Here is a 25,085-nt window from a genome sequence, read left to right as displayed (position 1 = left end):
TGCAAGCCATTCTACCCTATATATTCCAGAAATGGCTACCATGTATGCCGCTCAACTCTCCCCTATAAAAATTCTTCCCCCGCAAGAGCTGTTAATGGCTCGCTAACAGGGGGCCGAATTTGCAGGCCACCCGACCGCGCTTTTGCTGCCCGGGTCCATCGTGGCCCTAACAGCACAGAGGAAGACCTTAGGAGAGTTTATATTCCTCTGCAAAGCCGGTCTCGACAACACGTCCACTCGGACCTCACAGCTTCCTTCGGAACCAAGGAGCTATGGGTATTGGAAGGCCGCCCTTCTAAACAACGGTGGCTGGTTGCGTAGGTTTTTCTCCCTAAAGGCAAGCTACACGACAGCCTCTGATTCCTTCGAGGGTTTTTCCCTGCCACCGCTCCTACGCTATTTCTATCGTCTAGTTACTGAGGCATAGACTGCGATAGCAGCGTTAGCGAGAGAGCGAGAGAATTCTAACCGGATAAAACTAAGGGTTAACTATTGTGGCAATCGCTACGCGCCTAGACGACCCGCTAACGGGCACTAGGCTCCGATACTAAGCGCCTTAGAGCCGATAAAATACTAGATAGACTTCGGGAAGGCTAGCTATAGAGGATAGCCACGGACACTTATATTAGCGGGCTTAGCGATAATCTACTAGTAGAGGGGGTAGGAAAGCCGTCTCCGGGGATTAAGCCCGATAGCTTATTGCAGTACGAGATGGGCAGCAAGCATTGATCTTGAGTGGAACAAAGCTCTTGATTCTTCTATCTAGAGAGGGAGTGTAGATGATCTTATATAGCTAGAAGAATCAGTGGAAGTGAATGAATAACCCAGCTGTTGGGTTGTGGCTGTGAAAGGCGTAGGCAAAAGGAAGGTTAATTGCCTGCATTAGCCTAGGTTGACTGGAAGACCAAATGAGCCTTGGCTGAGTATACGGCCGAATATGCCTCGACTGAGGGAATGGTGAATAAGCCTTGCAAAAGAAAGGTTGATGAGGCTTGTAGATACTGATGTGCCAGTGTAACAGTGCAACAAGCCGTGCCCTTACTGCCTATATAGCCCGGAGGCTCTTCTTTTTCTAAGCTCTAGGGGGGGCTAGGGGGGGGGGCTAGGGCTAGGGTCCGGGGTCGGAAAAAGGGTCGTTAAAAAGACCTCGCATTTTTCCGTAAAGGTATTAGCTTTTACCTCTATCCCTTCTTTTATATACGAGATACTAGAAAGGGTAGGGTTAGCTTTAGCCTTAGTATAAGAAAAGGCTATAAAGATATCCTTTCCTATACTTCTATTAAGAAGCTCTCTTAGTATTGCTTTTTAGTAGCCTTAATAGTATACTTAAAGCTATTTCGGGCCTCTATAAAGCTCTTCTAGCTCCCCTCGTCCTAGGCTAGCCTATAAGCCCGTTAGGCTAGGCTTAGGGCTTTCCGAAGGCAGGTTAGCTCGTCGGTCTACTAGGGCTTAGATCCCTTATAGGGCCTCTTTTTCGGTATCGCTGCGTTCGAGGCCTCTATAAGGGTTCTTATTAAAAGGGAAGCTATCCCTTCTAAGTCGTCTCTTTTTATAGCCCTCTTTATAGCTATAAAGAGGTCCTATTCCTTCTTAGCTAAGTATTCTAAAAAGACCTTCTAGTCTACTTTCCTATAGTTATAGGTAGTAGGCCTAGCTAGTAGGGGCCTATTAGGGCCCCTTAAGCTAGCTTTAAAGGCTATAGGCTTATAGTCTAAGCCCGTAGCCTCTAGGAAGCGGAAGTTAGCCTAGGTTAGCTATTTAAAGGGGCTATAGAAAGCAAGGTCTATAACCGAGGCCCCTTTTAAGCCTTTCCTCTAATAGGTGCCTTCTATAGTTACCTTAAGGTCCGTTAGTAAGGAAGCCTTATAGCGGTCGAGCTAGCTAATAAGGGCTTCTGCCTTACGGGCCTTAGAGGGTTCCGTAGAAGGGTTCTAACAAGGGTAGTGTAGGTTAAAGTCCCCTACTAGTAGGAAGGGCTGCTATAGGAGTTAGGCTGTTAGCAGCAGCCTTTCTATCGTAAGGGGCCCTTGCCGGCCTTAGCTAGCTAAGGCCCAGCTGGTATCCCTTAAATCCGCGGCATAGATCTCACCGCGTCAATAACATACACTCTATCCTCTCATAATTTACAAAATACTCTTCTAGGAAACTAGCTAGGTAGATCACTCACGGCGATAAAATTAGTTTACTCTTGAACATGTAGCAATCACGCAATTCTGGGCTCGTCAGGACATTGACAATGGTTTTCTCACGAAGAAAGTCAGCAGAAAGGGCATATAATGTAGTAATAAGGTAGTTTTATTGTATTCCGTATCTCTGTCCTCTTGTTTTTCTGCCCTAAACCCAAGCCCCTATTTATATCCCTCTTTCGTAGTATAGGTAATGGGCTGAGGGAGGCTGGGGGACCCCAGCCTCTCGACTGGAGACGTTCCAGTCTCAAATAGCAGTTTTCCAGCCTCCTCGTGTCGAGAAGAAGGGTCTAAGACTTGGTCCTGAAGCCTGATAGCTAGCTGAAGGTGTAGGGGCGAGACAGGATAAAACGGGGAGGACGTGGCACGCTGACGCGGAGAGATGGGTGCCTATGGATTAGTAAGTCCGCAAGGAAGAAGATGGAAGACGGAGGAAGAAGCAGGGCAAGGGGATAAATAAAGGGCCTATGACAGAAGGGAAGAAGGAACACACATGCACCCAAAAAAAAAATCATGCCCTTTGCCCTGCTTTCTTCGTGAGACCTCGTTTGACCTGGTTGACAGCTCCCTTGTTGGCCCAGCTACCCATGTGTGACCTGGCTGACTCAATCGAGAGACGTTCTTCGCGACATGTCGGGAACAGTCATTGGATGTGTGTCGGTTGCAGCGCACCTGTTGGAGCGCGTTCCACCTTTGCCTGCGTGGCGCAATGGTCTTCGCGACAGGTTTCGGTTATAAGAAACCTCGCTACACATTGATCAAACGCGGCGCGATGGTTGTAACTATTGTACCCGCTAATATGTCTTGTGTCCGACGGTCGAATTCTTACCGTACTCTCTGAAGGCAGCCAATAGCCATGCCAGGGTTTCGTAGCCAGATATAACCCGGTCACGGAAACTAATAATGCCCATCTTTTTGTCCGTAAAGGAAGCTCAGATATTAATTGAAAAGAGGAACTGCCCAATTTGGCAGATGGCCGGCCCTGTAGGTATTTCCCTTTTTCGTGGTTCCATTCAGCAGCGCACGATTCCGTTAGACCCGTCACCCGGGACTCCCTTCGATGCTTGACACGCCACTAGACGGTCATCATTCTCTTCTCTCACCCCACCTTTTCCTCTCAATTCTTTCTGTTACCTGCTCCGACCGCGGGCGGTGTCAAGGTCTCACGACCATGCGATCGCCGAGGTCATCAAGGGCTGCAAGGCCCCAGAAGCAAATTGGCTGATCTGACCACGGGACAGCTTTCTCTTCATGCCTGGACGTCCCGCTGACGGGCAACAGGTTTGTCATGAGCGCCCTTGAGCCGATGAAATGCTGGATAGTGGGTGAAGTGTACGATATGTAGCATGCAGACACCCGCTAGCTCAGCACGTCCTGTGCTCCCCTGCGGAGACCTGAGCGGCCAAAGGCTGCTGGACGGAAAATACACTAAACTAAACTAAACTAAATGTTGCGAGCCGCCAGAGTCAGCGGCGATTGACCCACTCAAAAAACCCCCATATGGAGATATCCTTATTAATATTATCAAGGGCAAAAATACCCCTTATGGAAAGATATTCTTGTTTTCCACGGCAAGGGCCACCACGCAGCGAATCAGTTGCGACGAGGCAGGCTTAGGGTGCCCCGTTCAAGAGCGTGACGGGGACCTCCTTCGGAACATTTTCAGATGCCCCAAAGAGACAATCAGATTCAAATTGTGTTACATATGGAATACAGAGGCCAGTTCGTCCAGCCTTAGAGTGGTACAATAGATTCAATTACGCTCTTAGTTGCCTGGTTGTTCGCACCAGACATTCACCATTTCCATTTGAAACCGGCAGCCACGATACCAGGATGACGTGGGCGCAACAGATTCTACGTCTTGACCGGCTGGCACAGTTTCCACTCTTCAATGAACAGCGGCTGTACGAACAGCGACATAGTATCCTCGTTGCTATTGCCGCTGCTTTCTTGTTGTATCGCCTCCTCTGGGTATACGCCCTCGATCCAGCTGAACCGAAGCTCATCAAGCCCCTGATTCCCATCGTCGGCCATGCACTGAGCATCTACAAGCATGGATCCCGCCATTTCACTTGGATTGCGTCAGTATTGGCCCTCTGTTCAGATTCGGCATGGACCTAACCCGTTGGCCTCCGCGTAGGCAAAAGACTGGCCTGCCCATCTACCAGATCCCAGTCCCTTCGGGCAAGATTGCCATTGCAGGCACTCCAGAAGTCCTGAGCTCAATCGACAAGAGTCCCAGAGCTGTTGCCTTTGTGCCGATTGCAGCTCGCGTCATCGAACGCCTCTCCGGCCTCTCCCCCCAGGGCTCTAAAATTCTCCTGGACAAGACTGTGGGCGAAGACAGATGGGAAGGGTACATGTACGAAGTTTCGAAGGGAGTTCACGCCACCTTATCCCTAGGACCCGACTTGAAAGCAATCACGGACCGCGTGGCCTACGACCTCAACGATTCCATGAGGAAGTTTCACGGCAAAAAGACTAGAGTAAACGTCTTGACCTGGTTCCGGCATGAGTTTGGCATGTCATCGACGAATGGCATCTACGGACCCAAGAATCCGTTCAAGGACCCCAAGGTGGAGGCGGGCTTCTGGTGCGTCGCGTGCTTCGAGAGGCCGGGCAGTGTTCAAGTCGTGCTAAGGTTGCAAATAGGGCATTCGATGATGCAATCACCGACCTCCTCGTCTCTCGACACTTTTCTCCTCGTGGCCACTCCGGCCGAGTAGATGCCTGGCGCGGCTTCATCGAATATTTCAAGAACGGGGATCACGAGCAGGGCTCGGAGCTCGTCAAGGTGCGACATCAGGTGGCGCTTCGGCGCGGTTTAAGCGTCGAGGACACCGGCAAGCTCGAGGTCACCATGATCATCGGCATCCTGACCAACACGGTTCCAACGATATTCTGGGCCGTCTACTACGTCTACCGAGATTCGGCGCTCCTGGAAAAGCTGCGCCAAGAAATCGCCCCCCTGGCCGAGCTAAGCATCGACTCGGAGACGGGCTCCAAGACATGGACCCTGCCGGTGAGCGGCCTCAAGGAGAGGTGCCCCTTGCTGGTGGCCACGATCAACGAGACGCTGCGCCATCGAACGTGCGGCATCTCGAGCCGAATGGTCACCGAAGACGTCTTGCTCAGCGACCGCTACCTTTTGAAGAAGGGGACGATCTGCGAGCTGCCCAACAACGTGCTGCACTCCAACCCGGCATACTGGGGCTCTACCGTGGACGAATTCGACCCCACACGATTTCTGCTGGATGCGGGCTCCAAGGAGGCTCGCCGGGCGCGAGGGGCTTTCCGGCCCTTTGGCGGTGGTGTCTCGCTCTGTGCCGGGCGGCACCAGGCCATGTCGCAGATGATTTGCGCCCTGGGGCTCTTTGCGATGGGCTTCGACTGCAGCTCGACGGATGGGGGCGAGTGGAAGTTCCCCGGTGCTCACGGCCACACGATTGCTGCCGCGGTGGACCTGCCGTCGTCCGACTTGCTGGTTGACGTGCTGCCGAGGGAGGGATTTGAGGCGGATTATTGGCAGCTGGATACCGCAAACTGAGGCTGGAGGTGCCCATCACTATATAGTCTTAGAGGCATGGTTCAACCGCTGGCCACAGAGGAGCTGAACGTCGAGGCGATGTTTATACTCGGAACATGTACGCCGAGTGAATAAGTGATGCATGTTAGAATCGCGTTTAGCTTCCATAATCGCGCTTGGCTTCTAATACTTGGATCATGTACTTCGTACATGGCACACAAACTGGGGGAATAACGTCCATTATTGCGTCTTGTTTAGGACCTGGTGGGCTTTTTAAACTCTATTGGACAAGGAAATTGCGAGATTCGGCAACAAGCCTAGCCTCGCGCAACAATCGTCATGGCCATTGTCCATAAACGTGTTGCGAATCGCCTTGATGAAGCGGGCCAGTTTCAGCGCCCGGGTGTGCAGAAGCTGTCCGATAATGATATCCCTATCTTCCGCATCCTCTATGACAAAGCTACCAACGGATATGGCGCTCTGTTCCGACGACGAAGACGCAGCGCCCACCAGGTTGGATGGTTGGGGCATCTTCCCGAGCTCGCTGCGAGGCGTGCGCAAGCCGGGGGATTTCCCAACGCCCTCTCTGGCCGCCACCGCAACGTGGAGATGGGTGAGCTGCTCGACGTTGAGCAGAAGCAGCTGCGCCACCTCGCGCCGCGATATGCAGCTGCCGCAGCGCCGCTCGAGCCGCTCCCACAGCTCGGTGCTGTCTTTCTGGACGGCCAGGAACTTGTCCACGGTGGGGCTTGGGCTATTGGACGGTCCCGCCTGGTGGTTTCCAGCCCAGACGCTGAGGTTGTACAAGCTAGCGGTGAGCTGCTGCAGGCATGTGTGCGCCGCCGTCGAACAAGCCGAGGCCGGCGCTGGTTGCGCCTTGATGTCGGTGTGCCCATGGCTGCAGTGACGGAGTGCGGAGTCTGGGATGGTGGCTACCAGGTTCTGCATGTTTCCAGACGCCATCGCAGCCGCTGTATTAGCTTGTGGATCTGTTCCATGTGGAATCATGGATGGTGCATTATCGACGGCGGTCCATTCCGCTGCCGCGTCACAGTCCATGTCGTCCGTGGGGATACGCGGAGCGTCGCCTGCGTCCATATCCATGCTCGACTCATATTCTGTGAGAGCAGCCGATCCCAGGAAATCCCACATCCAGGAATCCCTACATGCACTTTGCGGGGACGCATCTCCAGGTTCACCAAGAGTGGCATTGGGCGTGGGGATCTGCCAAGCCGCGGCAGCGTGTTGCCCTGGCGTTGTGGGCAGCGTCTCCGGACCCGGGTCCGTTAGAGCCTTGGACGGTGAATCTATGGGCGTTGCTGAGCTCGAATGGTCATCGACAAGCTCAACGAACCCGCTCTCGCTGGCCTGCGCCGGTTGTTGGCCGGCCTCTGGTGCCTGCTGTTTCCCCTTCTGCCCTGCCTGGCCGGTTCTCGGTTGCTTCCCGCCCGCGCATCGGTATGCTCCCGGGTCGACCATGATAAACCTCGACCCATTCTTGCCATGTCCATGTGCGGCCGGGCCAACGCGCTGGGAACCGCGGCGAGCAGAACTCGGAGAGAAGGTGCAAATTTTCCCAAGACTGACGCACCGATAGCAGCTAGACCTGCTGCCGCTGCATTTGACCTGCAATACGAAGCGTACCTGTTAGCCAACAAGGTTGTGCGCATCAACGGGTCAGCCTGGCGACGAGACCGATAATATCAGTACCTTGTAGATCCTACACTCGTCACAGGCGAAACGCCGTTGCGTCTGATGCTGCTGGGCTCCTCGGCCAAGGCCGCTCAGTGGTTGTATCATTGCATGTCCGGCTCTCGGCGGGCGAAAGACATGGAGCTAAGCATGGGTTTGGAGACTGAGCAGACGGACGGACGACGGCGAGGGAGGTCGAATGATTTGTGTCTCTTCGCAGACGCTCCGCCTGCTCGGTCTTACCACGGACCGTTATGTCATCTAAGGTACGGATATCCCCAAAACTTGCCCCCGGTTAGCTCACATGGTGGTTGAGCTGTTGGCTTGCGTACTCGCACCGCCGCCTGCGCAGTTGCGAACTTGCGAACTGATGACTCTGCAGGTAAACTCCACCTGCTGCTGACTCTTCGGCGAAATTCCGACTGAGCTCCACCTGCGTTACAACGGATGGCTCAGACTCCGAAGGGACCTTGGTCCTTTGAGGTTTAAGTGCGTACGTAATCCTCTTTGCAGCAACGGTTTTGATATCTGTGGACCACTAATGGAGGTTACGGTCCGGACTCCGGAGTATGAGCATTTCGAAATATCTACGTCGCAAACACACAAGTGACTACGAAGTAGCAACTGCTGGCTTTGAATTGCAAGGCGCGTGGGAACTTGTCGAATCCCGACAGCCTTACGAAGTACTGCGTGCTTGCCGGTGGCTATAATTATCGTGCGAGGTTATGCTAACCGCTTGTATGTTTACGAAGTACGAAATACTCCGCAAGTCCGTTCTTCGTTCCGTAACCTCCACATATATCAACATTGTTGCTGCAAAGACCTGCGTACGCACTTGAACAGTAAAGGATCATAGCGGGGCATATCGTAACCCGTATGAGTACTCGTATGTTTCGTACCACATGTCTTCGACAGCACTTCGCCTGTGCCGACCCGTCTGTGGTTGCATCGCGGCTCTCGGACTTGCTGATTTCGGGGGCCGAGGCGTCCCGTTCGCTGACTGCGCCCACTTGAAAATTCATACGAAGTACGAGTACTATGCAGCCAGCTTCGGAGTGCATCGGATGCAGTGGGTCACGGTCCGTTATCATCGGCGGAGCGGAGCACACAGTGATAGATATCCCAAGCTCCGGGGTGGTGCCCCTGGCGGCGCGTCTGCAAGGGGGAAAAGACGCCGAGAACGCCAACACGAGTGCGGTGTTTGTTCATCCGATTTACTGTGGGACGGACCAGCCTGCCCTCCGGGTCTCTTCCAGACTACGGAGAGAATCTGCACCTGCTTCGGCAAAACACGAACTACTACTCCTGGCGAGAGCACGCGACCATGAGACTTCGAGAGGTCGGCAACAAGTCGTTTAGCGATCCGTTATCCGCAAAGACTCTTTTACTCTCTTGCAGTTTCGCAACTGGCGTACGGTGCAGAGACATGGAACCGGTCCGACCGCTTCAAGGGCTCGACGTAGCCCTCGGGGTCATGGAAGCGTGCCAACCCTCGACATTCACAGCCCCCAATCTTTTTGGCTTGCATGTCCTCTCCTTAGCAGCTGGCCTAGTTACCAACTACACCAAAACGGCACCTCAAAGAGAGACGGTCCACCATCCGACCATCGAGGTAGAAAACGCCACGTTCTGCAATGTTACAGTGACGTACACACACCCGGGGCAGGGCGACACTGTCAACGTCGAGACGTGGCTTCCCATCGGTAACTGGAATGAGCGTCTGCTTGCCGTGGGCGGAGCAGGTTATGTGGCGGGCCGGTTTGCATATTCTGAATTCGCCATGGCGGCGGCACTCGGCCAAGGTTTTGCGACGGTTACTACGGACGCGGGCTTGGGAGATGAGTTCTCTCCCGATGCATGGGCGCTCCTCAGTGCTGGAAACGTGAACCTCTATAACCTTCAGAACCTGGCGTCCAAGTCTCTCCACGACCAGGCGAGTTTGAGCCATGCTGCGGCGGGCGCCGAATACCTGAATGCTGACACACGTTGATGCCCAGGCCGTCATCGCCAAGTCCGTTGTCAAAGACTTTTACGGCAAGTCGCAAAAGTACGCTTACTGGAGCGGCTGCTCGCAAGGCGGAAGACAGGGGCTCATGCTCGCCCAGCGATATCCTGACGCGTACAACGGCATTGTCGTCACAGCCCCGGCTATCAACTGGGGGGAAGTCGTGCCTAGTTTCTTCTGGCCGCAGCTGGTCATGAACGAGCTGGGCGAGTATCCCGCCCCATGCGAGTTTGCGTACCTGGCGCAAGTCGTCGTGCAAGCCTGCGACGGCATCGACGGCGTCATAGACGGTGTGATTTCGCAAATGGAAAAATGCGCCACCAGGTTTGATCCTTTCCAACACGTGGGAGCCGATCTGCAATGCGCTGAACTGGGACGGTCGGTCAAGCTCAGCCGTGCCGCTGCCATCGTCGCCAACGCAACTTGGTCCGGCCCCCGACGCTCCGACGGCAGCTTCCTCTGGCACGGCATTGGGTTTGAGTCAAACTTTCAGGGTTCCTACGGGCCAGGCATCGCAGCAACGGACTGCAGCCAAGGCAGATGCGCGGGCGCGCCAACGCCGCTCGGAACGCAGTGGCTGCAGCTGTTCCTCAAGAAGGACCCGACGTTCGACGTGAAAACGGTAACGCGCGCGGACTTTGACGAGCTCTTTCACGCTTCGGTAGCGGAGTACACGTCGATGTTGGGGACGAGGGATCCAGATCTATCCGGATTTCGCGACGCAGGAGGCAAGATCCTCGGCTTTCATGGTTTAGTAAGTTCATGCTGTCGTCTCCGTGTAAGTGCGGAATCGAATCGGTGATGCTAACTCGGAGCAGAGCGACCAGCTGATCCCATACAAAGGCACTGATGACTACTACAACTCTGTAACCAGAGGCATGTCTGATGCGCACGACTTCTATCGCTACTTCCACATCCCCGGCTACGGGCATTGTGCGGGTGGGAATGACGCTTCGCCAATGACGGCCTTTGCGCAGCTCCGTGCATGGGTCGAAGAAGGCAAGACTCCAGAAACGGTGGCCATCCGATTCAAGGACGCCGATGGAAGGGAGTTTCACAGGCCCCTTTGCCCGTACCCACAGGAAGCATATTACGATGGGGGAGATCCCACAAAGTTGGAGAGCTTTGTTTGCAGGGAGTAGACTGCGACTACTTGTCGCTCAATTGTACTGCCATGTACGTCGAACTGAGAGATTGCACGCGAGTTGAGGCTGACCGTCATTCTTGATGACTGAATAAAATCAATCCCTCGCCTACATGCGCCTATGTTGATTTCGCGGAGGTTGCAGCATTGAGCTGCTGATGCGAGGGGATGCAAGGCAGCAGGTGCAGTGCTGCTGTGGTACGATCTCGAGTTTGTGACAGATGGAGGAGAGTACAGGCAGGATCCGTAGGGAGGGGAGACTCCTCCCGAGTCCATGCTCCCCATCAATTCTGAGGGCCTCGGCTTCAACCACATAGCGACTGCTCCAAGGAAACTGTTGTAACAAAGTGGCCAAACATCGGATCCCTGCCTCCTTTGACCTCGATGCTTTCGACCAGTTGTCTAACTTCTCTCTGCTCTTCATCCGTAACGTGCAGATGCGACGCAGCCACGTTCTCCTCCAAGTAGTTGACGCTCCTGGTGCCGGGGATGACAAAGATGTGCTCGTTTTGACGAGTCAACCAAGCCAGGACCAGCTGAGCGGATGTGCAACCCTTGCGGTCGGCAATCTCTGCCAACTTATCCACGAGCTGCGCGTTCTCTCCAAGGTTGCCCTCCTCAAAACGTTGAAGCATGCGACGGCTGTCGTCAGGCTCCAAGTCACTCGCGGAGCGGTAACGACCGGTCAAGATGCCCCGGCCGAGCGGCGAGTATGCAAACATGGCCACGCCCAGCTCCTTGCACGTATCCATCAAGTTGGTGCCAGACGGTCCCTCGATGTCGCGGGTCCATGGGTTATATTCCATCTGGACCGCAGATATTGGATGCACCGCGTGGGCTCGACGCAAGCAGTCCGACGACACTTCGGAGAGGCCAATGTACTTTATTTTCCCTTGCCTGTCACTCGTTAGTCCGTTGCCTTGTTCGTCCTTGCTCGTGGCTGTGCGCAAACTCACTCGACCATCTGCTTCATTGCGGCAACGGTTTTCTCGATGGGCACCGCTGGATCCGCGCGATGCACGTAATACAGGTCGATCTGTGTCACTCCCAGGCGCGCAAGGCTTTGCTCAATGGCTTCCCTGCAGAAATCGGGACTGGAATCCGCATGGATGCCGTCGCTGCAAGCGCGGAGACCAAATTTTGTCGCGAGGAAGATGTCCTCGCGACGCCCCGGATGGAGCTGGAACCATTTGCCAATTGTGTCCTCGGAATCCCCGTAAACGTCCGCGGTATCCCAGTTGGTGCAGCCTAGCTCCCAAGCGCGGTCCAAGAGCTTGAGTTTGTCCTCATCGGTTCTGCAAAGGTTAATAGCTGCAGTTGCAGGGCGGTGCAGGCAAGGAGGTGGGACACGCACCCAGTGGAACCGTAACCAATGCTCATGCCCATGGCACCAAAGCCAACAATGGGGACATAAGGGCCGAGCCTGCCTACTCGGCGGACGGGGAGCTTGGACGGCATGCTGAGGGCGAGTGTGCGCGTCCCTGTTGATTGTGATACTTTGTACGAAGTATTCGTATGAGATCTCGGCTGGGTCGGTTTTATAGGAAACAGTTCCGGCGGCTACCAGTTATAATCATCAACTGTACATGGCTCAAATAGGCATATGTACTCGTATACTCCGAGTCTCCACATGGCGACTGAGATTTTCCTCTCTGGGCTGGCGATGTGGCAGCACCATCGGCGAGGCCCGCCCCGACTCTTGGGGTCAGCCGGAGCCAGTTGCGCGTTTTCCCTGGAGTCCCCAAAGAATACATGCTGCAATCAGGATACGTACCCTTTGCACTTACTCGTGCCCGCCCCACCTTTTCTGTATTCCGGCAAGCCTTCACCAGCCAAGCTGCACACACTCCCTTGTATTCTTACTTTCTTGGCACCATCTGTTAAGGACTTCGCTGTACACAACACACATCCGCTAACAAGGGCGTTTAACACCACGCTCAGCGCAAGCTGAGGGCGGCGATGGCACCCAACCCCGCGGACCAGGCGCGACTGCCGCCCCAGGAACAAGAGCCGATGACTCCCACGAACGCCCCAGGAGCTAGAGAAGCGCTCCTCCGGCAGGCCCCACGCGCGGGTCTTGCCGAATTACTGTTGCCACGACGCGCACAGCAACCCGACGACTCTCCATTCGGCTCCACGAACAGCGACAATGCCCACACCGACACCGACCAGCTAGACGCTGTAATGGGAGACGCAGCAGACGAAACCGAGACCGACGAGCCGGACGACCTGCCCGAGGCTCAAGGCCCAGCAGTAACGGTTGCCCACGCGGCAGAGACTTATCGCCAACCAGATGGAAGCACAACAGGCAAAGCTGGCCGTCTTCCGCGCATTCTGCACCGCCTTCGACAAGACGGCTGCCCAGTTCAACTCGGGCCACGCGCTCAGCTTCGCGAAGGAATTCTCGCGCGGCTTCATTAGCTACTGGGACGACGCGCTCAACGGCGCGCCCACACGCGCCGGTCAGAATGTCAACAGCCGCCACGGCAGAGACGGGACCGCACCGACCTACGCCGCTATGGCCCAGAAGGGGATGGCACAGACAAGGGCCCCCCTGCCGGCACGCCTCGGCCCGAAGCCCTGGAAGGCGCCTCCGGTCCAGCCGCCTAAAGATGACCTGCGTGTCTTCGTGCGGCTCGACGACAAGTCCCCAGCATGGGGCTATCAGGGGCATGCCATCAGAGCTCACGTAGCTAAGACTCTCAACCTAGGGACAGAACGCATGCCACAGATCGCCCGGGTTAAGACTGGATGGGCTATACGGGCCTCAGACCGGGAGGCGAGGACCTGCTTGTGGAACGGCAGGACGACTGGGCGGCCCGCCTCGGGGCCGCGGCGGTTGAAGGCTTCAGAAGTGGCACACGTACGCTGTGGCGGACTGCCCCAGGCAGCTCACGGATATCTGGGGGGCCGCCGTGGACTATGACCAAGCTATCAAAGAAGAGATCAAGCTCCAGACAGGTGCCGAACCAATTGATGTGCACATTGCTAAGAGATACTCCGAAAGCTCCGACCAGCCCACTGTGACAATGATTGTGTCCTTTCAGGCGGCGATACAGAGGAGATGGCGGCTCTTCGGCACCAGCCGACTAGCCCGACTGATCGCCAAGACCGCCCGGCCCGCGCAGTGCGACACCTGTTGGGATTATCACTCCCGCTACGCCTGCGACCGAAAACAAGCCTGCCGACGATGCGGCGGGAAAGACCATCGCGATAACGACTGCAAGCAGCCGGAGAGGTGCGCGAACTGTTCCGGACCCTTCCCGGCGGACCATAAGGAGTGCCCTGCCAGACCCAGGCGCTCACGGCCAACTCGTGCGGCTCTCCAAGATCGAGAAGTACGCCGTAAGGAAGATCGGCTCTCAGCTATACCGGCAAGCCAATATGGAGCTCGAACGGGCCACGGCGACCGCCTCCCCAACCCTCCCAAGGACCGACCCGTCGCCCTGCATGAGAGCTGCCGAGGCCCGCCTAGGCAAGCAACAGGACCAGCAGCAGCAACAGCAGCAGCAACAGCAGCAGCAATGTCGACCCCAGCGGCTGCCCCACTAGCGCGCAGGCGCCAGACTCCACAACGCTCCTCCACCACAGGAAGACAGATCCGAGTCTCCTATGAAGAGGCGCCGACGAAACGTATCCCTGGACCCCTATGAACAATAGGCCCTAACACTAACAACTCGCGACAGGAGGACGATCCGAGTTCTCCAGGCCAACGTGGCCAAAATAGGGGCCTATCATAGCATAGCCCTACGACTAGCGGAAGCAGAAGACTACGACGTCGTGCTCATCCAGGAACCGAACGTTTGGATAGAAAAGAAGGCGGAGCCTGCAGGACCCAGACGCACCGCTCCTTCCACGCATTCGCCCCAGAACGCGCCTGGGAACCGGATCAGGCCCCGAGTGATCTCGTATGTCCGGAACCACCCAGATATACGGGCAGAGCAACTCTGCCCCGCCCCTACGCGTGATATCCTGTGGCTCCGGGTAAACAGCACCCTTATTATCAACTTCTATCGACACGCGAAGACACCCGAGCCACTCGACTACCTCCTCCACCAGCAGGACGTCCCCGAGAGATGCCTCATCGCGGGCGACTTCAACGCCTGTCATTTCTCCTGGCAGCCTGGAGCCCGGAGTGCGAGGAACGGAAGGACATCGCCCAGTGGGCGGCCGACAAGGGCTCGGACTGCTCACCACGCCAGGCGAGGCCACACACGCCCGCGGAAATACCATTGATCTAGCCTTTGCCAATATCCCTCTGCTGACGCGCTTATCGAAGAGCACCTTCATACCGGCTCGGACCATTACACGATCAGCATTACGCTCCCGGCGGATTCCCCCAAGGACGATAGCTAGACCAAGGGTAAGCTCCGAGGAAGAAATGAAGCGATTCGAGGAACTTGTGCGGGCTGGGGCCACAGCACTACCCCGGCTGGCCGTTGAGCCCAGAGGCCTGGAGAGGCTGGCCGAGGCGCTGTCTCGCCTACTCCAAGAGGCGGCCGACGCAGCGGGCCGACGGCCCAGGAAGAACGCGAGAGGCACCCCATGGTGGAACGATCAGTGCGCCGGTGCAGCGGCCGAACTAAGAGCTATGCGGCGGATCTACCCCACAGGGCACGGCAGAGAGGTCCAGACTGCCCGGCGGGAGCTGCGCCGGGCGGTACGGCGGGGTAAGAGACATTTCTGGCAGACTGTTCTAGAAGGCGCCGAGAGCAACCAGGATATCTATAAGATCATGCGGTGGTCGAGGAAACCGAGCCCGTTCCGGGCCCCGCCTATACAGGTAGGCGACCAGGTCTTCGAGACCCAGACGGAAAAGGCAAACGCGCTCCGAGTCGAGATCCTAGAAAGGCGCGGGGCCGCGGACGACATCCCGGACCCCTGGGCCCCAGAGGTGCTGGCCCCAGGGAGGACTCTCGACTGCAGCGTCACGCTCGCGGATGCGGCATGCGCCTGCACCTCTACGGGCAACACCTCCCCGGGGATCGACGGCATCACGGTCCGAATGCTGCGTCGCGTCTGGAACCACATCGGCGAGGCGGTGAGGGGACTATATGAAGGCTGCCTACACCTGGGCTACCACCCCGCTTGTTTCCGCGCAGCAGAGGTCGTAATGATCCTAAGCCTGGCAAGAGGGACCTGTCTATTCCGAGAGGCTGGAGGCCGATTTCTCTCTAGCTTGCCTCGGCAAGGGACTCGAACGCCTAATAGCCCGGCGCCTAGCCTGGGCTGCGATCACACAACGAGTCATCCACAGCCAGCATGCGGGTGCCCTGCCCAAACGTTCAGCGCTCGACCTAGCGCTAGCATTGCTCCACGACGCGGAGACGGCCCTCACCGAGGGAAAGTCGCCACGCTAATCACGATGGATATACAGGGCGCCTTTGACACGGTTCTGCGGAACCGGCTCCTCCTACGCCTACGGGAACAGGGCTGGCCAACAAACCTGGTCCGGTGGGCAGGTTGCTATGGAGCAGAGATCGGCCAGAATACGGCTCGAGGATATAACGACGCCGACAACCCCCCTGACGTGCGGGCTGCCACAGGGCTCCCCGGCCTCCCCGATTCTCTTCCTCCTCTATACAGTGCCCATCTACTCGATAGGGGAACCGAACTCGCGCTTCGGCTACGCAGATGACGTGGCCACCCTGATCCGGGGCCGGTCCCTACAGGAGACGGCCGCCCGGGCCACGCGCGCCGCGGGTGAGCTCATCCAGTGGGGAGCCGATAATGGCGTAGTGTTCGACCCGGGCAAGACAGAAGTCATCCACTTCACGAGACCGAGATACAAAGGGGACCTGCCGTCGGTCTGGCACGGGTCCGTAGAAAGGAGCCACAGCAGGACCTGCGCTGGCTCGGCGTCTGGTACGACAGAAAGCTCTCATTCCGCACGCATGTGGAGAAGTGGGCCGCGAAGGCGATGACGGCCGCAGGGTTCCTCCAGAACCTCTCAAACACCCGGCGCGGAATCCTCCCGGTCGACACGGCATGCGGTCACGGCCTGCGTCCTCCCGATCCTTTATACGGCGCCCATGTATGGTACCCGGGGCGCTTCGGCCTGTGTGGGGGACTGCCCGCTTAGTTCCGTCGCGGATCACCTACCTGAAGAATAGGATCCAGCTGACCTTAAACGTCGCGATGCGCGCCATCGCGCCCGTCTGGTGTACCATGCCCATTGTGGCCCTCCACCGAGAGACCGGGATCCCCTGCCACGCTGCTCCTCGCAGACGCTCAGAGACGCGCCGCGGTCCGTCTACGCTCCTAGATGAGCGGCACCCTTGACACCCCGTATGAGCATCCTCCCAACGCCTGGCCGGGAGCTAATGAAGAGGCACGGTATGCGGGCCCCTCGCGCGGCCCAGAAGCAGCACGCCTCGAGACTCCTGCGTCTTCACCAAATGACGGCCCATGCTCCGAGGCCCCGACTTCTCCCCCCAGCACCCCCTCAGCCCGACCCGACAGGGGGCGTAGACAAAACGCAGGCGGCGAGAGACTTCAACTCGTGGCTCCGGGTATGCCCTGAAGATACCCTCATCGTCTACACTGACGGCTCGCAGAGCGAAGACGGCGCCTGCGGGTATGGGTACTCAGTGTGGCTAGGCCCTAGCGAAGTGACCTACGGCAGCGGTCGGGTCCTACTCGCTGAGGTCTACGACGCAGAGGTGGAAGGCGCCCTCGAGGGCTTCGAGCGGCACTCACGTGGTCCCCAGGACCCCGGACCAGCAGTGCCGGATAGTCGTCTGCCTTGATAACTCTGCGGCTATAAGAGCCATACGAGGCAGCCCATCGATCTCGTCGCAAGCGGCGGCGGAGAAGTTCGCTGAGGCCGCGGCTCGGCACGGAGACGTCAGGACGCGCTGGTGCCCCGGCCATACGGGGATCGCCGGCAACGAGCGGGCCGACCAGCTAGCAAAGGAGGGCTGCCGGGCCTCGGCCGGACAGGCCGCCGACGTACGCGAACATCAAGAGACAGGCCAAGGCTGCGGCCAGGCGCGACTTCCAGGACTGGTGGGCCGCGGGGGCCCCGAGCAGCTACAAGAGCCTAGGGCTCAAGGCCTCGCTCGGGTGCCCCCCGGAGCTGCACACCAAACGACAGCACCTCCATCACCTGCTCGCTGCGAGGAGCGGGCACGGGGACTTCGCCGACTACCACGAGAGGTTTAACCACGAAGAGGCCCGGATCGAATGCTCCTGCGGGAGGAGAAAATCACCGACACACCCCTTCTACTGCCGGAAGGTAGGTACTCGACACCGCCTAAGGCTAGCCCCCACGGCGGGCAAGGCTATCAACCAGGCACTAGGAAGGGGATTTGACCGGTTCCTCGGGCTAGTAACGGAGGCAGGATTCTTTGATCGGATTTGCCACCGCCACTAGCTCGAGGCAACCCCCCAACCTAATATGTACAATTCTCTCTTTTCTATGTTTTCTGCCCGTAGGCTCCCCGTGGGCTAAGAGGAAAATAGGTCCTTAGCTATAAGTAGGTCTTTATCTATAAGACTAATAAACACGGCTTCCTTTAAAAGTGCAAAGCCCGGCTAGTTATCTATAGGAATTAATAGGAAAAAGGGGATCTTCCTACTAGGGCAACTACCTTAGTAGGGATGTCTTTTCGGACCCTTATAGCTATAGTAGTAGAATTCGACCTCGAGCTTAAATAGATAGATATAGTTAACGCCTTTATTAATAATCTACTTAAGGAAAAAAAAGAAGTTATCTATATACGCCTTCTACTAGCTTCTAATAGCTAGGAAAGGTTCTATGGCTTAGGAAAGCTCTATATAGACTACGAAGATCACCCCTTCTTTAGCAATAGCATTTAATAGGTTCCCTCGAAGCCCTAGGCTTTAAGAAAGTCCCTTAGGAACCGTATATAATATAGAAGGGTAAAATCACGGTCTTCTTCTACGTCGACGATATTATCTAGGCCTACCTAAAAGAGGAAGAAGCAACTACTAGGGAGGCTATAAAAGGCCTATAATAAAGGTATAAGATAACTAAGCTAGGGGAGCTAAAGTAGTTCCTAGGGATATAAATCCTTAGGAATAGGTCCTAACGGACTATCTAGCTTACCTAGGACGCTTATATTAATAAGGTCGCTTATAAATTCCTCCCTAATTCCCTCGATAAGAAGCTTCCCTCTACGCCTATATTAGACGAAGAGCTTTTACCTAATCCGTCCTTTTAAGCTAGGGAGTAAGAGAAATACTAATACTAATAGAAGGTAGGCTCCCTGCTTTTTTTTAGCTATTTCTACTAGACCGGATATCTCTTTTACGGTCTCCTAGCTAGCTAAGCATAACTAGAATCCTAGCCCTAGGCATTAAGAAGTAGTAGATAAAGCTATCCTTTATCTCTATTTAACGAGATTATATAGTCTGCGCCTAGGAGGGCAGGGAAGGAAATCAGCTGCCGAAATCTTCCTCTATTCGAGCGATTCGTCCTTTATAGACAATTTATTAGATAGAAAGAGCTTATAGGGGTATATTATATCCCTTTTTAGAGGAACTATTGCTTAGAGAGCTTCGAAGCAAGCTACCGTTACTATATTAAGCACGGAGGCAGAGCTACTAGCTCTTTTAGAAGCGTTAAAAGAAGCGATTTTCCTTAGCCGGCTATTAATATCGTTACGACTATAAATTCCGTCCCCGTTAGCTATAGAATGCGATAATACGCAGACTATACGAATTCTTACGGAGGAAAATAGCAAGCTATCGACCCGGCTACGGTATATTGATATCTACTAGCATTAGTTACGCTAAGAGGTCTAAAGGGGACTTATTTCCGTCCGTTAGGTTCTAACGGCATCGATAAAAGCCGACGGTCTTACGAAGCCCCTACCGAAGTAGAAGCTAGCTGTCTTTTTATAGTAAATAGGGCTAGAAGACGTTCGAGAAAAGCTATCCTTAGAGGCCCGCCTTAAGAGTCTATAAGAGGAGCTAATAGCACGTATAAGAAGGTAACGTCTATAGCCGAAGAAAAGGAAGAGGTTTTTCCCTTTAAAGGGCCCCCTATTTTAATTAGGTTTTTCCCTTCTAAGAAGGCCCCCTTTCTTATAGGACTTAATTTCCTCCTTAAGGCCCCTTTTTCCTAAAGTAGGTCTAAAAGAGCCTAGGGACCTAAAGGGCCCTTGCTTTCCTCGAGTAAAGGGAGAAGTATAGAGCTAAGAACCTCCTCTATACGCTTACTAGCCCAGCAGTATTAGCTATGCCTTAGGGCAGGCTATAGCTAAGGGTATATCATGGCGTGGCTATTCGTAGTTCTCGGAGATATCCCTTAGCACGAGGGACCTAGGAAGCTAAAAACAGGTTTTAAGGAAGGAGCTAAAAGGAGGTATAGAGAGGAGGGTAGGGGTATAGGGGAAGCAGAAGTAGCAATAGCTTCCTATAGAGGTAGCGAGAGATAAGACGGATATACCGGCAACGGCTAGAAAGGAGGAGAAAAACCGGCAAAAAGCTCGGTAGTTAAAGGGATATTAGTAGCTTCTTTAAGTAGGATCTTCTTTATTAATTAAGATGCTAGACGGGTATAAAGAGGGGGTTAGATAGAGGAAAGAAGGAGAATTAAGGCAATATAATAATTACTCCCCTACTATAATTGCTGCCCCCGTAAGATTTAAATATCTCTGCCCTGCCTATCCGACCCCTTACTTTTACTTTTACCTTCGTGCATTTTATATATACTTCTCGCATCTCTCTTCGCGAGAGTTATAAGCCCGGGCGGAGGGGCTACCCCTCCGGGAACTTCCCGGTAACTGCGCACGCACTTCTTCTAGCTAGCCTAGCGCGTATTACCCGAAGGCCCGTAGTTCGAGTCCCGCTAGCGCAATTAAGCGCGGTTTTAGCATAGGGCCTGCCTATATAAAAATTCCCGCTATAGTCTAGGATATCTAGGTATCCCGGGACGAATTAACCCGATATCCCTAAGGGGGTGTGTCGCGTACTCTATATACGTTAATTAACGCTATCGCTTATATTTAATAGGCGGCTATATCTTTTTCGTAATAAGTTAACGAAGTAACTATAATATAGGGGCACCTATAGCGAAAGGATAGCTCCTAGAAATCAACGAAAACGGGAACTACTAGCAACGATAGCTAAATATAATATTTAAAGTATAACCTAACGACTTAACTTACTAGAAGATCCTAAAATAGATAAAAGAATATAAAGCATTAAACGGATATAATATAGAATATTTAGAAGTTCTAATATATAAAAACAAAATCTAGATACTACTAGAATTACGAGATAAAGTTATATATAATATATACGAATATCTAATATATAGATACTAAGGAATCTAAAGAATAAAGGAACGGATTAAACGATAATATAACTTCCTATAGCTTAAAGAAGTAATATAATAAGTTATTAAAAAATATAAACTTTATATATAAAGTAAAGCTAAACGATATAAACTATATAGAGAATTATAACCGCTACTAGTACTAAAGAAACTATAGGATTTAATAGCTTTTAACTATATTATAAAGCTACTACTATTAAAAGAACCTATAACTAACGTTAAATACGATAGTATATTCGTTATTACTAATAAACTAACGAAGTATAGATACTTCTTACTATATAAAGAAGTAAGTAATATAGAAGAGCTAGTATATATATTCCTATAAATAATTATTAGTAATTATAGACTATTAAACGAGATTATCTCTAATAAAGGAAGTACGTTTATAGCTAAGTTTTAGTAAGCTCTTATAGTATAATTAGGGACGAAATATAAGCTTAGTATAGCTTATTACCTATAAATAGATAGATAAATAGAACGACTTAACTAAATACTTAAATAATATTTACGATACTATATTAGCTACGAATAAAACGATTAATTTAAATAGCTATTAATAGCGTAACTAGCTTATAATAGCTTAGTTACGGAAATAACTAAGCTCTTACTAGTATACGCTAATTACGGATATAACCTAGAAGTATTTAAGGTTACTTAATAGGGACTATAAGCGGAACGAGCGATACTATAAGTAGATTAGCTATAAAAATTATATAAAGAAATATAATAAGAACTTTAATTTATTAGAGAACGAATATCTACTTACTATAATCGGAAAAGATTATAGGGACTAATCTTTTAAGAGGGAGATATAGTCTACCTTATACGATAAAATATTAAAATAAAACAACTAAGCAATAAATTAAATTTTAAGAAACTTTGAACCAGCAACGTTTCAGGCAAGAGCAACGACGTTACGACTGCTGCTCAACGAACACACTCGCGTTCGTCAGATCCCAGAAAGGGTTGGAAAGCACTCAAAGCGCATCGATAAAGCATTGCCGGGCAAGCACACCCGCAAGATGTACGACGAGCTAACTAGAAAGGAATCTGAAGTGTTGGTACAACTTCGAACTGGCAAATCACGACTGAATGGCTACCTCTGCAAAATCGGGGCAGAGGAATCGGATGAGTGCACCTGCGGACAGTCGGCGGAAACGGTGGAACATTTCCTCTTTCGATGCAGAAGATGGACGGTACAACGAGAAATCATGCTTCGATATGCTCGCGGAAAGATGGGAAACCTGTCTTTCTTCCTAGGAGGCAAGGCAGAGTCAGACGACGACAAGTGGCAGCCCGATATGGGGGCTGTACGGGCGACAATACAGTTCGCATTGGCAACAAAACGCTTCAGTATGGACCGACGAGGGACCATGTACTGATCAAGGGATAATCATACTAACACAACAGCCTTAAACTTGGCAGACCGCGCTTCAGTCGCTGAAGGTAGGACGCTGAACACTTGGAGAAACTGACCTTCAAGTAGGCCTGTCATGTCACAGCGAACGAGGCTGAAACAGATGAAAAGAAGCGTGGGGCTTCAGGTGCGATGGAACCAGGTACAGTAGGTACGTAGCTTAGCGTAGTGGCTCTATGGGGGAACCCTCCGGGCGCAATACAAAAAAAAAAAAAAAAAAAAAAAAAAAAGTTGGTGCTCACCACCAGTATCCCCACACCACCGGAATACCCAGAATTTCGACTCCCCGACTTCAGCATCCCTATATCTTAACCAATTCACGATCTCGTCGATAGCCGAAATGGAAGCACGTGTACAAAACGCTCTTCGATATATTGAAAATTTTCCGGTGCTAAAGTCGCAACCGTAGCGCGAGAATTCGGTGTAACACGTGATCGATTGCGATACCGTCTTCAAGGCCGACCTCCTAAAACTGGCCAGCGAGCTAGAAATACGAGGCTTTCCGAACCAGAAGAGAAGGCCCTATGTCGCTATATCGATCGTTTGGATAATATAAACCTTGCGGTACGCGTCGAGTTCGTTACTGACGCGGCAAACTGTATCTTGCGCGAGCGGTCTAGCCAGCGCGACGCTCCTACCGTGGGGCCAAACTGGACTTCTCGCTTCTTAAAGCGTCACGGCTACTTCAAAAAGCGCCAAAAAAGGCTTCAAGCAGAGCGCCAAGTCTCCGAGAATCTTACACGAGTTAACCAGTATTTCCAGCATCTTCGGCAGGTTATCCAAGACAATGGTATACCTCCTGAGGATATCTGGAATATGGACGAGACTGGTTTTCGCATCGGGGTTGGAAAAGACCAGCTGATTGTGACAAAACGGAGGAGAGCTCATTATTTTGGCATTCCTGAGAATAGGGAATCCGCTACTGCGATCGAAGCTATCTCGGCGAATGGGGAGGTTGTTCCGGCTTTTTTGATACTCGCTGGCCAGATGCACATGGCTTCATGGTATCAAATACCTGAGCTAGATCCTGACACAGTTATTCGACCCACGCCTACTGGTTACTCAAACGACGTGATTAGTCTGGAGTGGCTCCAGCATTTTGACAAGCACTCGGAAAAAAGCTCAAGAAGCTCGAAGCGACTTCTAATTCTTGATGGTCATGGCTCTCACCATACCAGGCAGTTCATTGAATACTGCGACAACCACAATATTATTCCCTTCGGCATGCCGCCTAATCTCACGCATGCACTTCAGCCTTTGGACGTTGTCGTTTTCCAGCCCCTAAAGCACTATCACGCCAAGGCTTTAGATGTCATGGTTCGAGATGGCCTCGTCAACATAACCAAGCTTGAGTTTCTCTCCTGCATTCAACAAGTACGATTGCATGCTTTCAAGGAGAGTACTATACGCTCCGCATTTCGCAAGACAGGAATCTTCCCATTCAATCCACAAGTAGTACTTCAATGTTTGGAAGCTCGTCAAGCCACGACACCCACACCTCCTCCCAATTCAGGACCACACTCCTCACCTTTCGAGACACCATTGACTCTACGACAAATAAACAAGGTAGCGGACAAATTAGATCTCGTCCTTGAAGACGATAAAAGCCTGGATCCCGACTTTTCTCACGATCTCAGTCGATTTATTCGAGGATCGCTATCTCTGGCGACTGAGCTCGTGCAGACTAAAGGGACTTGGGACGAACCAAAATGGCGGAGCGGATCCAAAAACAACGTAAGGCTATGAAGAATATACAGTTACAATCAGGAGGAGTATTGTCAGTGGCCCAAGGACGGGAAATGGTGCAACAAAGGGAGATGATCAGATTGCTAAAGCAAGGAAGGTAGTAGAAGACGCGGAGAAAAGGCGCATAACGCACGCAAGCGATGGTTTGAGGAAGCAGCAAAAAAGGCACGCCAATGGAGGGGTTCAGGAAGGTTAGAACGAGTGGAAGTACGCGATTCTGAGCGTGGTACGCGGTGGTTGAAGCGATTCTAGGTCGGGGAGTCGAAATTCTGGGTATTCCGGTGGTGTGGGGATACTGGTGGTGAGCACCAACTTTAGGAGGTAGTAGTAGTAGTAGTAGTATTGATTACCGTCTGGGACATCCCTATAAGGGCAAAAGACGTGCTAGGCTAGAGAAGACTAGATACATAGAATATCCCGAGTACCTGGACTAAGGACCGTGTGTAGTACCTAACCACTCCATCTAGCAATTCTGAGGCTCTGAGGCCGGTCGGAAATTCGGGGCCCTTCCCCCGTCAGCGGGTTCCAGGCACGGCAGTGAAGCCGTAATAGTAGTCAGTCTTTGGCCGAGGCCGGGTGACTGAGAAAGCCCACGAAGTCATGGGCCGGCCGCAAGCCCCCTCGAGGAGGGCCTACGGGGCAGAAAGAAAAAGAAAAGAAAAAGGGAGCAGAGAGTGTAGCAATGTTAGTCGGGGGTTCGCCCCGATGGCGATTGTCTTCTCCCGCAGGAGCGTTCGATCCGGGACCACTTCGTGGTCATGACAGTTGGCGGAGTCCCCGTGCCTGCTCCTCGTAGCAAGCAGGTGGTGGAGGTGTTGTCGATTGGTGTGCAGCTCCGGGGGACACCCGGGTGAGGCCTTGAGCTCTAGGCTCTTGTAGCTCCTCGGGGCCCCCGCGGCCCACCAGTCCAGAGGAAGTCGTGGCCGCTGGGCGGCAGAAAGGCCGCAAGGCGGCAAAGTTCGAGCCGCGAGACGGCAGAAGGAGGCAGAGCCGCAAGGCGGCAGAAGGCGAGGCCAGCCAGTAAAGGCGGCAGAGGGTGCGAGGCAGCGCGAGGCGTGCC

General features: G+C 53.3%; 5 protein-coding genes across 5 annotated transcripts; 3 read left to right on the top strand and 2 right to left on the bottom strand.

Annotated features, from left to right (window-relative positions):
- Positions 1-4,019: 4,019 nt before the first annotated feature.
- Positions 4,020-5,733, top strand: HRG_01464 (cytochrome p450 domain-containing protein; the record flags this gene model as incomplete). Its single annotated transcript, XM_044859935.1, has 3 exons — positions 4,020-4,267; positions 4,327-4,779; positions 4,839-5,733. The coding sequence occupies 3 exons, from the start codon at positions 4,020-4,022 to the stop codon at positions 5,731-5,733; spliced, it is 1,596 nt and encodes a 531-aa protein (XP_044726335.1).
- Positions 5,734-5,985: 252 nt separating this feature from the next.
- HRG_01463 (uncharacterized protein) lies at positions 5,986-7,191 on the bottom strand (the record flags this gene model as incomplete). The annotated part of the gene is made up of 1 exon (XM_044859934.1): positions 5,986-7,191. One exon carries the CDS (start codon positions 7,189-7,191, stop codon positions 5,986-5,988), a length of 1,206 nt encoding a protein of 401 aa, XP_044726334.1.
- A 1,993-nt stretch (positions 7,192-9,184) lies between these two features.
- On the top strand, positions 9,185-10,551 carry HRG_01462 (tannase and feruloyl esterase domain-containing protein; the record flags this gene model as incomplete). Its single annotated transcript, XM_044859933.1, has 4 exons — positions 9,185-9,337; positions 9,402-9,883; positions 9,941-10,163; positions 10,228-10,551. 4 exons carry the CDS (start codon positions 9,185-9,187, stop codon positions 10,549-10,551), a joined length of 1,182 nt encoding a protein of 393 aa, XP_044726333.1.
- Positions 10,552-10,858: 307 nt separating this feature from the next.
- HRG_01461 (aldo/keto reductase family domain-containing protein) lies at positions 10,859-12,011 on the bottom strand (the record flags this gene model as incomplete). The annotated part of the gene is made up of 3 exons (XM_044859932.1): positions 10,859-11,450; positions 11,510-11,848; positions 11,908-12,011. The coding sequence occupies 3 exons, from the start codon at positions 12,009-12,011 to the stop codon at positions 10,859-10,861; spliced, it is 1,035 nt and encodes a 344-aa protein (XP_044726332.1).
- Positions 12,012-12,846: 835 nt separating this feature from the next.
- Positions 12,847-17,884, top strand: HRG_01460 (reverse transcriptase (RNA-dependent DNA polymerase) domain-containing protein; the record flags this gene model as incomplete). The annotated part of the gene is made up of 11 exons (XM_044859931.1): positions 12,847-13,242; positions 13,406-13,791; positions 14,240-14,688; positions 14,756-15,594; positions 15,931-16,011; positions 16,055-16,418; positions 16,636-16,800; positions 17,079-17,120; positions 17,179-17,504; positions 17,557-17,790; positions 17,855-17,884. The coding sequence occupies 11 exons, from the start codon at positions 12,847-12,849 to the stop codon at positions 17,882-17,884; spliced, it is 3,312 nt and encodes a 1,103-aa protein (XP_044726331.1).
- Positions 17,885-25,085: the final 7,201 nt, after the last annotated feature.

Source organism: Hirsutella rhossiliensis (genome assembly GCF_020360975.1).
Source record: "Hirsutella rhossiliensis strain HR02 chromosome Unknown scaffold00001, whole genome shotgun sequence".
Classification (NCBI taxonomy): domain Eukaryota; kingdom Fungi; phylum Ascomycota; class Sordariomycetes; order Hypocreales; family Ophiocordycipitaceae; genus Hirsutella; species Hirsutella rhossiliensis.
Note: the sequence above shows the minus strand (reverse complement) of the source record. Positions and strands in the feature narration are given on the sequence as shown.